Raw genomic sequence first — 14,420 nt, forward strand, 5'->3', positions numbered from 1 at the left:
GTGAGGACATTTAGTCATTGCGTCTGTGCATTTTTAGTTCTAGTTTTTCTAAATTGCACACATAGCCTAATGTTTTCAAATAATTTTTTTATCACTGTTGCATCAATTATAAATTATTACTTTGAAATATCTATAAATATATAGAATATATATCTTGAAACTTCTGAGACATTTGTGCTTAACCACTCAAGTGGAAAGCAAACACATCCATTAACCTGCTAAAGCAGTTTATTAGACTCAAAAAATGAGATGTAAACATATTGATGGATGAAGCAAACCATAATCACAAGTATTTTCAAAACATTTCAGGATCATGTACTTTTGAGTTTATATAGTCTTTGAATCTTGAGATCTTGAGAAGGGGGAATAACCTGTGTTTCCAATATTGAGTGTCATATGAAAATACTAATTGCATGTTGATCCTTCCATTCCACACCCCACAAAATCAAGAAGCAGAGGTTCGTTTTTTGTGGTTTTTTTTGTGCATGATCATAATATGGGGGAAATTGGGCCATAGGGTAACATTGTCAGGTAGCTTATCCATGGGAGCTTTCTAAGTTTTAGTAGATTATGCTCAAACATAGCTTATGCTCAAACATTATGCTCAAATAAGGCTCTACATTATATATGTATTTTTTATACCCCCTAGTATTTTCAACTAAGCCATAAAGCATTTTTTATGCAGAAATCTTTAAAATAACTGTTACAATTCCAAAATATATTTCACAAATGTAAATGTTTCTAAAGAATCAAATTTCAGAAACATTCACTGCAATGCATTTTGTGCTTCACTAAAAATTAATCTCAACACTAATACACATGAATAGGAATTCATGGGCTGCTCACATTGTTTGAAACTTTTTCCCCAATATTGTAGAAAACAGTTTATATTTGGTAATGAGTACACTGATCTTTACAAACATGAGCTTAGTGCGTATTTTGGGTGCTTTGTTGATGGTGGATGTGGGGATTGGGGTTTTGAGAATTGTGTGATGGTTATGTGACTGTGTTACAAAATATTAGTCCGGTTATTTTCTAAATGTTTGTAATGTGTTATGCTGGTCCCAACAGGCCACAAAAGCTTGTAGAAAATTCAGCAAGAGATGTGTTCACTCAATGTGCCTAATACATTTAGCTTTTTTACCTAACCTTACCACCATGGTTAAAATGTACGCAAGGCTCTCCCATACCGACCCCGCAGATCCCCAGCATGGATTCTGACAGGGGATCGGAGGGTTCTTGCAGCACGGCTAGCTCCCCGGGTGGCCCAGTCAATGGCTGGAGAGAAGCCCTCTCCCTCCTACCGACTAAGGCAGATCTTGACAGTATGGCCTCTAAGATAGTGGCGGCCCTGCGGTCAGAGGTGGCTGAAGTGAAGACTCGAGTACTACATAACATGTCCTTCTTACCCACAGGAAGTAGATTTATAGGGTCAGGCGGGGTACTCGCTGCACTTCCCCTCGCTACGACAACTTGATGGACATCCTCTCCTCCTATGGCTCCCTCTCTAATTTTAAAATCAACTTCTCGAAGTCGTCGGCGTTGAATATCTCCCTGCCTGCCACCTCGATCCCTCACCTCCAGCGATCTCTCCCTTTTCGCTGGGAGGTTGACAGCATAAAGTACTTAGGGACCCGTATCACCCCTGACTTATCAAACCTATATGAAGCAAATTTCACCCCATTTTTCCACAAACTCAAGCAGGACCTTCGTCTCTGGGGAACCCTATCTTTGTCATGGTTTGGCAGATGTAACTCCCTAAAGATGACGGTCCTGCCCAGTTAGACTACCACCTTTATTTTTCCATCAACTACAAACGGAATGCGTCTCCTTCATTTGGGGGGCTGGTTCTCCCCGCATTAGTAGACGTACGATGACTACCTCCGGCACATGAACAAATGAAATGCACCCAGTCCGACTGACTTCGCTGTGGACAGATGGCCTGGGAATCCAGCACGGGGGTCCAAGCCCCTTGTTCCCTCCCCTACCCCATCCCTCTCTCTCTTCCCCTGCTTTTGTCATACCTCCCCACCTTGGCTTGCTCTGCTCTGTTCTTCACTGCCTTCCTTTCTCATAATCTGATCAAGTACTCCAGAAGTAGTACACAGGGGGGGCAGGGAGGTCACAATGCAGCCCTCATCACTATGGCAGCAGATGTTACACTTAGCGACTTATCATTGACATTCTTGACTATGTTTATCTGCCCTGAGATGTTTAGAGTACTTGGCTCCCCCAAGCGTTCTTCACAGTGTATTTTCCCCATCATGCGCTGGAGCCCTGTTATTGACGCGGATATAGCTAAATGCTTGGAGTGTTGTTACTTTTCGAAGCTTTTATCGCTGATAGATGGAAGATGTCAGTGTGACTGTTTGTTCGGATTATACTTGTAGTGTACTGTATTACCACTGTATGTCTACTGTATTGCCTGACGTTTTCAATAAAAGCTTTTGAATAAAAAAAAAAAAAAAATGTACGCAAGGGCAAAAAATAAAACAGATTCATAAACATGCACATTTCCTCATGCTTTGTCCAGTAGTTTTCCACCTGGACTCCCATCAAGATCTCAAATGAACATGTTCCATCCACATAACTTTTTCATGGGTAGCACCCTTGAAAAGTCTTGTGGATGAAACACATTGGACAGGGCTCAGGGATGTAATTGATTTGAGATCTTGCCAGGAGTCCAAGGGGTGAGCTAGTGAAAGTGTGCTGGGAGACCGGCATATGGGAAAACCGCTGACACAACTAGGAAAGCTGAGCCGTGTATTGGAAACCATCCATTGCCATTTACATAGCGCTGATTGACACTATGAAGATGTGAGTGATGTTTTTATGTGGTATTATTATAATTTTAGATGGTTTTATGCTATGTGGGGCTTCTCCTTGTTTCTTCCACTTTTGTGGGATACACATAAGGGAACTCTGTAGGATTCAGCTCAATACCACAACAGTCTAAAAGGAGCAAAGACCTGGCTAAATAGAAGAAAGGACATGCATTTCAGGCATGTTTAGCTTTCCATAATTAGAGAGGCAATACGAGGGGTGAGTGTCTTTCTGACTTTGAGTGGAGGTGATGTGCACAGAAAAAGGTGGACTTTAAGAAGTCATGGATTAAGCTTATATCACCTTGGGGCTATATATTAATTATATTTTCTGAATGTACAGGAAGGATTGTTTTTGTTGTGTGTGTGTATATATAGAAAGAATATGCATTAGAAAGTGTGTTATAAAAAGCGTTACATTTTGTGTTATATATCAGTGAGTGTTCAGCAAGTATATCTGCTTATACATAGTATACAGTATTTACTGGCATGTATAGCCCATAGCAGAACCTAGGAGTGCACTTCTGGAAGATCAGTATTTCCCTGTACTTACAGGGCCATCAAAGGAATAAACATAGGGAAATGGGTGTGTATTGCTGAGATGTAGTGCATATTTTTTTTCCCCTGACATACACTTTAACAAAGTAATTTCTTGTGTAATGCTATTTATTGCTGCTTTATGAAATAACCCAACTGAGTCAGTAGTTAACACTAATCTTAATGTAGACCACTCAGGCTTTCACATTTTTATAAAATAGCTAGGTAAATCTCAAGTTTCACATGAAAAAATGTGAATGGGTCAACATGTATATAGAAACACAGTTAAGTATTTTGCTATATTAAACAAGTAAAAAATACCCAAACTATTAAAGTAAAAAGCAATTTAGACACATTAAGGATCTACTAATCCATTGCTGTCGCTGTCAAAATATTTGAACATCTGATCCACCAAGATCTTTTTAAGACCAAATTTGTCTGTATTTTCCTTCTCGCTATCCTTTCTGACACGCTTCTGGTTCTGGGAATCCAGTAATGCATTCTTCATCTTAACATAGTCTGTTGATTTGCACTTGTCTCCTGAATAGACACAGACAAAAGCATCAGTCAGTTGAAAGATCCATACTAAATGCCCAACAACACATCTCAAAACAAATATGAATGCTTTAAGATACAATGAGGGGAATATTATCAAAATGGGAGCAGACACAATTGGAGCAGCTGTGCACTGCAACCAATCAGCTTTCCACTTTCATTTTCAAATCTTAACTGAACAAACTGAGGCGAGATGCTGATTGGTTGCCGTGGGCAACTGCCCCCCATTTTGTCTGCTCCAGTCTTCATAAGTTCCCCTCAATGTATGTTGGAACATAAATACTTTTTAAAAGGAATGCATTCAAACAAAGTAAATATTATTCACTTAAGATCAAACTCTAGCCAATTATATTGTAGGCTTAGATATAATAAGTTAAGGGTTAGAACCTTTTTGTTTATTTCATTGCTCTCTGTGTCCTGATGGGGGGAGATTTTCCCTTTCTGTCGCTGTGTGGTCTCCAAGATTGGAAGTGTGGGGAAATTGCTATAATGGGGACATATATAATAATAACAGAAACATTGTTGAACTAGTTGGAGACTGAGATGAAGCAACCTATAACTAGGAATGTTCTAACCCATAATAATCTGAGCTCCTAACCTATAGCTATATAAATCCCTACAGCTGATGCACTATCAGTCTCTCGTCTTAGAGACAGAGGAAGACACCACCACATGTGGCACATGTTCTGGGAGAAAGGATTTCTACATTCCCATTTAGGCAGCATCGCTGTTTTAATGAGCTACTGGGGATAATTTCTAGGCATTTGGAGTGCCAGGACACCTTTTATCAGGATAGTATTTCAGCAGTAAGAAGTCTAGCAAAAAAAACTGTTGGATAGGGATGTGCACGCTGACGCCATCGCGCCTGTATGAGCAAATGAAAAGGATTGATACAGAGGGGCAAAGAGTGATCTTTCAGTGATTTTATTTGAATGTCTTTAATCTCTTTCAATAAAAGTTTTTTTTTAAATATATTTACTAAACTATGGGATTTTTTGCTTAATTTCCCCTTAGATTGACGGGGTTATTCACAAAAGGGTGAAGAGTTTGGGGAAGGTAGGAGAAGTGAATAATCTAGGACAACATAGTTGAACTAGAAAGTGAGCTGAATTGGAGTGTTTTTTCAAATCAGCTATTTTTGGCCTAGATTATTCACTGCTCCTGCCTTCTCCAAACTATTGACACTTGTGTGAATAACCCTGTGAATGCTTATTGGGACCATTTCTAATAAGAGAGGCAGTAATCTGAATTAACAAATAGCAGTGGAGAAAGGCAGTGAAGAGCTTTAGTGTGCCGGAGCAGAGTGGAGACGGAAGGAGGAGAAAACTTCTGCATAAATTGAGGAGGGCATGAGAAGTGGAGAGAATTTGGCTATATTCGACCATTTATAATTTGACAGTCAAAATGTTCCGGTGAGTGGATGTTGGTAGAGAGATCCAGGAAAGGTTTCACAGAGAGCACTTTAATTGTGGACATATTTTAATTAAAGCATACAGGTGGAAGTATACATATGGGGACTTTGCACAGTACTTTATTTATATACCTTATATACCTGTGGATTTGTAATGTGAGCATATTTTTTGTGGCTACAACAACAAATGTGCACGTTATATCATAACTAGATGATTAGTTGTGTCAAGTGGATTTGTTAAATTCATATGCACTATATGTATTTTTTATTTATTTATGATATTTTTTTATGGTGGAACAGCACTGGATTGATTTTTATTAGTTAGTCTGTATATATCTGCATGTTTTTTGTGGGGTGATTATATTGAGCTATTGCCTTTATTAATAATAGCAAGCGCTGTACTCTGTTGCATTGCAACTGATATCACTTGGGATGTTTAAATATACTGTTTACTGCTTTGATGCTTGTTTGTTAAAGAGTAAATGCCAATTGCCATGATTTGTATCTGGTTTCAACTGTGAGATATCCTACAAAATCACTCAGCATTGGATAAGTAATATATATTCCCATCCAGCTTGTGTAATAAGCAACACAAACACAAAAAATCCTGGGGGTTGTATTATGGAAATACCAATACAGGAGCAGATATTGTTGATGGAAACCCAATTGCTCCTATGAAAAAAAAAACATAATTTAATGGAAAATGTCACTTCCTCCATGAGTCTTAATTCTATTTATTTAGCATTAGGTGTATTAGCAATTTGTATTAGCGATAAAATAAACCTATTATCCACATTAACATAGACTATAAATCTTTGTAAAAGGCTGCTGAATGATTCATGCTAAACAGATTTTGAATTAGGTTTGATTTCAAGCTAATTAGGTGGCTTATCACTTACAACCAGACTACAAACAATTTAGACCCGGTATGTTATGCAATCCATCACCATACCACCTATCATCTTGCATTTCAGGTCATTCCTCGGGTGTCAGTAATATAGCTTTGCACGTGTTTCTTTTATTTTAAAAGCCAGCTTCTGACAAAATTAAGCCTTGATTACGAAATGTGTTGCAATAATATAACTTCTCAGGTGTATTTCCCCATTTTAATGGTTTTCTTTAATATATTCTTCAAATGCAAGGAACAGAACAAACATAGTGAAGCAATGTATTCAATATAGGACATTTCAACAATATCAGGTATGTTATTATTATTAAGTAATACGGAATGTGACGTATGCACAATCTTCTGACTAACAAACAAAAGACACAAATGCATTTTGGCAATCCCTTCCTCATACATGTACATGAATTGTTCATTATATGTTCAATAATTTACCTGGTACTGCCTATTAGACATGTGCTATTCGTTTCGTTCCAAATCGGAATTCGGACAAATTTTCGGAAATTCGGATGTATCCGAATTCCGATTACAGATATAACGAATCCAAACGAATCCAAATTTCCGTTTCCGAAATTCGGTAGCGGTAGTTCGTTCGAACGTTCGTTTCGTTTTCATTTCTTATTGGTTCCGTTCGTTGAAGAAAAACATTTTCCCCCTCAAATGTCATTTTGCTGCAAACGAACAAACGAACGAAACGAACGTGCAAACGAACTACCGCTAACGAATTTCATCCGAATTCCGAATCCGAATTGACTTTCACACCCGAATCCCGAAAAACAAAATAACACAAATCCAAATTTAAAACGAAACTAAACTAATTTTTTGGCAGTGCACATGTCTACTGCCTATGTGGCAGCACCATGTGATACCAGCTCAAACTGAATAAGTAAAATTTTCCATGTAATTGGACACACCATGATCGATACCCTTGCCCTTTTGATTCATTTGTTCATATTCCTTACATAGTGGTGTTGCTGATTTCTGCCAAAATTATTCAAAAAAACTTCTGCCAGTCAGTTGCCAGCTTTAAATGCTTTTAGTGTTCAAAGCAACAATAAGACCTTTAGAAAATCCAATCATATCCTGACTTACTTATGCACTGATCAGTGCATGTCAGCTAAATTTACCATAGGCAGTGACCTACAATAACCAACAATCAGGTAATATCTTTTGTAAATTGGATTTTCCTTGTAGACAGTGACAATGCTTCCACAGAATTCAGTAATTTGGCTTAATGTGTGCCTGACCTAAACATTTTTAAACTGATCTTGAAACATGGGGACATGCTCTCACTATTGCCACTGTGTTAACCTGTAAGCTTTGTAAGCATAAATATATTGTATAAGGAGTGTAGTGGGGTGGAGCTGAGAATTTAGGATGATGATGGCTTATTAGCAGAGGAACAATATTGACTGGGATGTTTTTACCTTCTGTAAAAGAGAAGGTAAGAATAGTCCACTGGAAAGTGTAAATAAATGAATCAAATATGAATACAATTATACATAAAAAGTTTTGACTTAATCAGAGTATATCCCAAGTAAATGCAACTCCCATAAGGTGTCAGGTCAGGTCTCACTAAAGAGCCGGCAAAAGGAGAGGTAAAAGCCAAGATGGTGAAACTAAAGTAGACATTGAATTAGCCCAAGGGAGATGCACTGACCCTTGTTCAGCAATGTAAAACACTATATAGGGGTCAATTCACAAAGCAGCGGAAGGATCTAGCCGTAAATTCGGACGATCCTTCGGCACCAGGACCTTCGGTTCAGTAGAACCGAAGGGCTGCTGTACGGGCTATTCACAATTGCCCGTACAGCTCCCGAACTTAGCCGAGCCACTCAGTCGAGCCGAAGGCATATGTCTCGGCTCGGCTGAGCCGCGCTGAAAACCGAAGCTGGCCGAACGGCCGGCCATTGCCTGGCCGACAGACTGCTTCTGACAGCTGGGCAGAGCCAGCTGTGATCTTACGGCTGGCTCCGGTCACTTGAAGAAGAGATCCGCGTCCCTGGACACTGATCTCCAGACAGCAAACTCTCCCGGGTGCTCCGGGAGTCTTCAGGTCGCCCAGGAGAGGAACACTGCTATTTTTTTTCTTCTTTATTCTGACACGGAGCCGTGTCAGAATAGAAAAAATAAATAAACATTTCCCATAGGAATGCACGCCCGGGAGAGTTTTTTTTCTAGTTTTTTTTTTTACGGCAGCAGAACTGCCGGACAATAGAAAACTGTTGGGCAGAGCTAGCTGTCATTGCTAGCTCCACACAATCATTTTCTATTTTTTTTGTACTTTTTTAACTGTTTTTCTGTTCTGCTCGGTCCTCACTGCTGTTCGCAATCTATAAGAATAGACTGAACAGCAGCGAGTAACCTGCTGGAGGTTCGGCTTAGCCGATCCAGATGTTGGATAGGCTGAGTCGAACTCCTCCTGCACTTCAGGACCCGAAGCCACGTGATGCCACCCGATGTACGGTTGATTTCAGCTGATGTACGGCTGATTTCAGCCGATATACGGCTGAAATCAGCCGTACCAGCCTGAAGTGAATAGCCGAACAGCGTTCGGCTCACTTCACTTCAGGTTGGTCTGATTTGTTCATATTTGATTCAATAAAAAGTGATTTATCTGTGCTCTTCAGTGCACTGTTTGCTTTCTCTTTTGCCTTCAGGCATAGGGCCTTTGAATACAGACAGGGCATAACATGATCAGCAGTTTTGCCTTGGCACCAGCAAAATGGGAATCATTTTTAAATGTTTTCTGTTCCTCCAGTCAGAGCCAACTAGCCTGGGGGCTACCCAAGAATATGACATTGGCACTGGATCCTTCCACAAATGGATGGATTGGGTGACTGTTGTGACTGTCATCCCTTTCCTCTGAGTGCCCTGGCAATAACTACTATTTTCACATGCCATACACTGCATTAAAACATACACTGAAAATATATGTAAAAAAGATATGTGCTTGATGGATAAAATACATGTTTATTTATGTTGTTTTTCTTACATATTTATTTTTGTTTAAACATTTAAATTTAAAAATCAGTAAAACTAGTGGCTTCACAAGCAAGGTAGGTCAAAGTAGCCATTATAGTGTACAGGACTGTGTGATGAATGATCTATCTATGGGATAAAGAAGGCACCCACAGATCAACCTCACTGAGGGCATAGTATGCAAGTGGGAAATTATTCGCTGAAAGACAGAGCACATGTAATTTGCATGTGTTGTCTGATATAATGGAAGATATAACTTAAATAATTTTAATGTGCAGCACAGTGTACATTGAAAAGCATGGTTGCTTAGTTACTGCCACTGGGTTATTGGGTTTCCACAAATAACACGGAATGTTTTCTTCGTGTTTATTTGGGATTTTCTTAGAACAGAACTCAAGCCAAAATACCAGATAAAAATAAATAGCCCAATAAAAGAAAATAGCAAAACCATCTTTTGCTGCAATTCAGCTTCTTTTTGCCATTAGATGTTCTTAGTCTGATGGTCAGCATCATTCAACTCAACAACAACAGGTTGCCCTGGACTCATCCCAGCCCAATAGTGGACAGTGAAAGGAGAAATAGCACACTAATATGTTAATCTCTCTGCTTTCTCTTGTCTCGTATCCTACTAGCATGCTTTTTGTCAGCACATCAACCAATTGGCTTGTTTTGCTGCTACTTCCTCTAACACTCCAGCTCTGCAATACAGAGACTGCAAGAGGCTGAAACCAGGTCAAATAGAGGTGCTTACACTACATGCATTTAACATTTGATAATGTATTCATTATTACAAAGCTGCATTATTTTGTGTCTTCTATATCTGCCTAAAGTTCATATTTAACCCCTTCATGACTGAAGACGTAGACTGTACATCTCCATGATGAAGTGCCCAAATAGCTGATCACGTGCGATGTACATGATCAGCTATTTGGAGCTGTCAAAAGCAGGTAGCCACTGAGAATGCACACTGTACATCTCCATCATGAAGTGCCCAAATAGCTGATCACGTACGCTGTATGTGATCAGCTATTTGTAGCTGTCAAAAGTAGGTAACCACTGAGAATCAGTGGTTACCATTCATTAATGGATGCCTCAGTATTGAGGCATCCATTAATGAAAGAATTAAGCTTTTACAGATACCTGATCGCCAGTGGCGACTCTAGGAACAATATATAAGCTGGGAGTGATGTAATTTCCTCCGAGCACCGTGGAGATTGTGGGCGGCGGTGGATTACATGTCGCAACCGTTGAGAGCTGATTTAATTGCGGATGTAATTGGCGCCCGATGGTTGCGACATGTAGTCCAATCCCGCCTACAATCCCGAATATCGCCAGGTGCCGATGCCATCCGCAATTAAATCAGCTCTCAGCGATTGCGGTGTACAGGATTCGAATCCTAGAGCGGCAGCGGCAGCCTAATTTAGCGGGCAGGGGCAGATCCAGAGTCATTAAAATGGGTCTGTCATCCACATTGCACATTACTATGTTTTTTTGCTGTAGAGCTTTGTGATACACATGATCCAGGCACAGAGTGAAGGATGGAGGGCCCCAGACTGAAGGTAGGGGGCCCGGGAACCTGCATTGTTGGTGGTTACCAGGGCCCCATTCCTCCTGTCTGGGACCCCCAAGTGACAGAATGCTAGGGCCTAGTCACATCTGGAACTATGTGACCCTGGTATAGAGCGGCAGCGGCAGCCTAATTTAGCGGGCAGGGGCAGATCCAGAGTCATTAAAATGGGTCTGTCATCCACATTGCACATTACTATGTTTTTTTGCTGTAGAGCTTTGTGATACACATGATCCAGGCACAGAGTGAAGGATGGAGGGCCCCAGACTGAAGGTAGGGGGCCCGGGAACCTGCATTGTTGGTGGTTACCAGGGCCCCATTCCTCCTGTCTGGGACCCCCAAGTGACAGAATGCTAGGGCCTAGTCACATCTGGAACTATGTGACCCTGGTAGTTCTTCCACTGTATAGAGGACTATAAATCCCAACAATACATTATACAATGCAGAATACCACCAGCTACAAAGCACTACAAATATCAGCAATATATTATACAGCAATGCACAATACCACCAGCGATAGAGGACTACAAATCCCAGCAATACATTATACAGCAATGCACAATACCACCAGCTATAGAGGACTACAAATCCCAGCAATACACTATACAACAATACAGAATAATATAATTTGTTATAGAGCACTACAAATCCCAGCAACACATTATACAGCAACGCAGAATACCATTATCTATAGAGGACTGGTGCCGTATCCTGGTCCTCTGTGTCATGGAGCTCTGGGCCAGTCCCTGGGCACACTGGCCCACGCCTGCTCCTCATTAATGGGCTGCTTCTAGGATTTCATGAAAACATCTCCACATCCCCCTGGCAGCTCCCATGAACTCCCATGCCAGCTATGGGGTACACAGCTCACCTGACCTCCAATCCTAGCTATAGGGTACAGACCACACCTGACTTCTCATCCCAGGCTGGGGTACAGAGCTCACTTGAGTTCTAATCCTGGCTATGAGGTACAGAGACTACCTGACCTCTCCCCCTGCGATCGTCCCACTGCTGGCAGCCCTCTACCTGCCCCACCTCTCATCTTCCCCCTACCGCCTGTGTCCACTGACCCCCTCCTGGCTCTTCCGCACTGTGCCACCTCTTTCTTCTCCCAATGTGCCACCTCTCTTCTCCCACTGTGCCACCTGTGTCCAGTGCTCCTCCCCCAGTTCTTGCACAGCTAGGACTGGCACGGCGACGCTCTAACGGGAGATCTAAGGGAGATCAGTACTCGATTTCCTTTTGATCTCTTCTCCTGTCCACGAATGCAGGAAGTGATGTGTATTACATCTAGGGATTCGCCGATACCGGTATTTTGGTACCGAGTACCGATATTCTTTCCCAGTACTCGCCGATACCAAATACCGAGTACCGGAAGTCCCATTCAGAAAGCCAGGCGGCGTGTAATGACTCGCCACCTGGCTTCCTGATTAGCCGGGAAGCAGGGCAGCGTGTAAAGACTCACCACCCGGCTTCCCGATTAACAAGGAAGTCGTCCCTTGCTTCTCGTCACTATGTGACGAGAAAGCATGCAGCCGGCTTGCTGGCCAATCATGGAAGCCAGGCGCTGTGTAATGATGCGGCGCCCCGCTTTCTGATTGGCCGGGAAGCCGGCTCGATGCTCCCTCGTCATGAGATGATGAGGGAGCATGAAGCCGGCTTCTCGGCCAATCAGAAAGCCGGGTGCTGCGTCATTACACTGCGCCCAGCTTCCTGATTGGCCACTTTCCCATCCAATCAGGAAGCCGGGCAGCGCGTCATTACACGCTGCCCGGCTTCCTGATTGGCCACTTTCCCATCCAATCAGGAAGCCGGGCAGCGTGTAATGACGTGCTGCCCAGCTTCCTGATACAGGAAGTATTGAGCTAGGCATCGGAGCATTTGGGCAAGTACGAGTACGCGCCCAAATACTTGGGATCGGTACCGATACTAGTATCGGTGCATCCCTAATTACATCACTTCCTGCATTCAGTGTCAGTCTCCGGTGCAAAACACAGGAGAGAAGCTGATGAAGCAGATCTCTGCTTAATCAGCTTCTCTGGGGGTCCCTAGGTGACATCAGGGGTCTTGGAGACCCCTGATGTCTCCATAAAGAGGACATGTTTGGTGAATTGGCTATCACATAGGGGATTTCTTAGTCCCTATGGCATAGCAATAAAGTTAAAGTGACATTAAAGGCAAAAACATTTTTCCCTCCCCCCAATGTTAATGTCAGCACTTAGCTTAAATGATGTCTCTTATTCCGATCTTCTTCTTTCCTAATGTTTTCATCTGTCCCTCCAGCGGTGTGGCGGCTCTCCGATCCAGCTGACTCCTCTGTCCTTGCAGGCACTTCCGATTCAGCAGTGTCTATAGACTTACCTTGTGTCTCTCCTCATCCCCCGTCCAAGAATCCGAACTGCGCATGCGCCCGCCCCAAGATGCTTTGCGGCCGCCCAAGCAGTTTCGTTTTCTCGGACGGGAGCACGCAGCGAAGGCAGGGTAAGTGTAAACTGCTGTTAAAGCGCTTTTCTTTTTTTTACTTTTTGCATATATCTACTGGATTTAAAAGTGTCGCCTATGGCCAATTTTGGATGCAGTAGTTTTCTGTGATTTCATGGGTGCGCGCAATTTTAAAGTTTGACATGTTTGGTGTCTTTTTAACCGACGTGACCCCGTCTTTTATATTTTACCAAAAAATTGGGGTGATAATAAATGTGTCATAACATTTTATAGGGAAACAGTTTTTTTGTCAAAATTTAGGGTACTTTTTTTGTTATATAGTACAAAATAAAAAACCCCAGTGGTGATTAAATACCATCATAAGAAAGCTCTGTGTCACCCAAAAAAATTGTATAAAATTAATTTCAGTACAGCGTTGCATGACGGAATAAATGTCAGTCATTACCGCAGCGCTGAATACTGAAAACTGGCCTGGCGAGGAAGGGGGTTTAACACGATGGTCTTTAAGGGGTTAATTAAACTCCAATATCAGTTACATAATAAATCAATTAAGTGAAGGGTTAACTTTTCCAACACAAGGTATACTTGCAGACTTTTGTGATTCCACACAAAGGAAGGTGCTGGAGAGCAGGTCAGCGTGGGGGCTCCAAAGGGCAGGAGTCAGGAACATTGCAGCCTGTGAACCTGGAACTCAGGATGGAGAGCGGTGAGGTAAGTAGTTTTTTTTTTTTTCTTTTTCAGGATGGAGAGCGGTGTCCCTCGGCAGCCGACAGCATCAGTTACTTTGAATTCTGCAGCTACATGCCGTGGAGCCAGCTACGAGTGACGTCGTGGGATCTGATAGGGAGCTGTGCACCCGCTGCTGTTGCAATGCGGCCGTCCAGCCCAGTCAGAGTGGCGGTGGGAGAGACTATTTTCTCATGGAAAGGAAAACTGGAAAGAGCGGTGTGAACCACTCTGCTATCACAGTTTTGACAGCTCTGTACAGATCGTTACCTGTTTTAACATATTATATCAGACTTCTCATTGTTCTAGGAATGATCAGAAGTCTTTAGTGACATCTAATCCTGAAATGCTGCAGAATCAGCATGTCAGGAATCAGTGTCACAAAGGTTATTATTGGCTGTTCCTAGATTTGGAACAGCCTAATAATAATCAAACATTTTAAAAAATAATGACATTATCAAGCACAAATAGTGA

The 14,420-nt window shown here is 41.9% G+C and overlaps 1 protein-coding gene across 1 annotated transcript in view; it reads right to left on the reverse strand.

The window, feature by feature from the left end:
- Positions 1 to 14,420, reverse strand: part of FSTL5 (follistatin like 5) — a 447,340-nt gene that overhangs the window by 188,248 nt on the left and 244,672 nt on the right. The window contains exon 5 of the mRNA XM_018563909.1: positions 3,727 to 3,899. Coding sequence (XP_018419411.1) covers positions 3,727 to 3,899 — 173 coding nt within the window. The remainder of the gene's footprint in view (positions 1 to 3,726; positions 3,900 to 14,420) is intronic.

The sequence above is a fragment of the Nanorana parkeri genome, unplaced genomic scaffold, assembly GCF_000935625.1.
Source record: "Nanorana parkeri isolate BGI_ZX_2015 unplaced genomic scaffold, ASM93562v1 scaffold710, whole genome shotgun sequence".
In the NCBI taxonomy this organism is placed as follows: Eukaryota; Metazoa; Chordata; class Amphibia; order Anura; family Dicroglossidae; genus Nanorana; species Nanorana parkeri.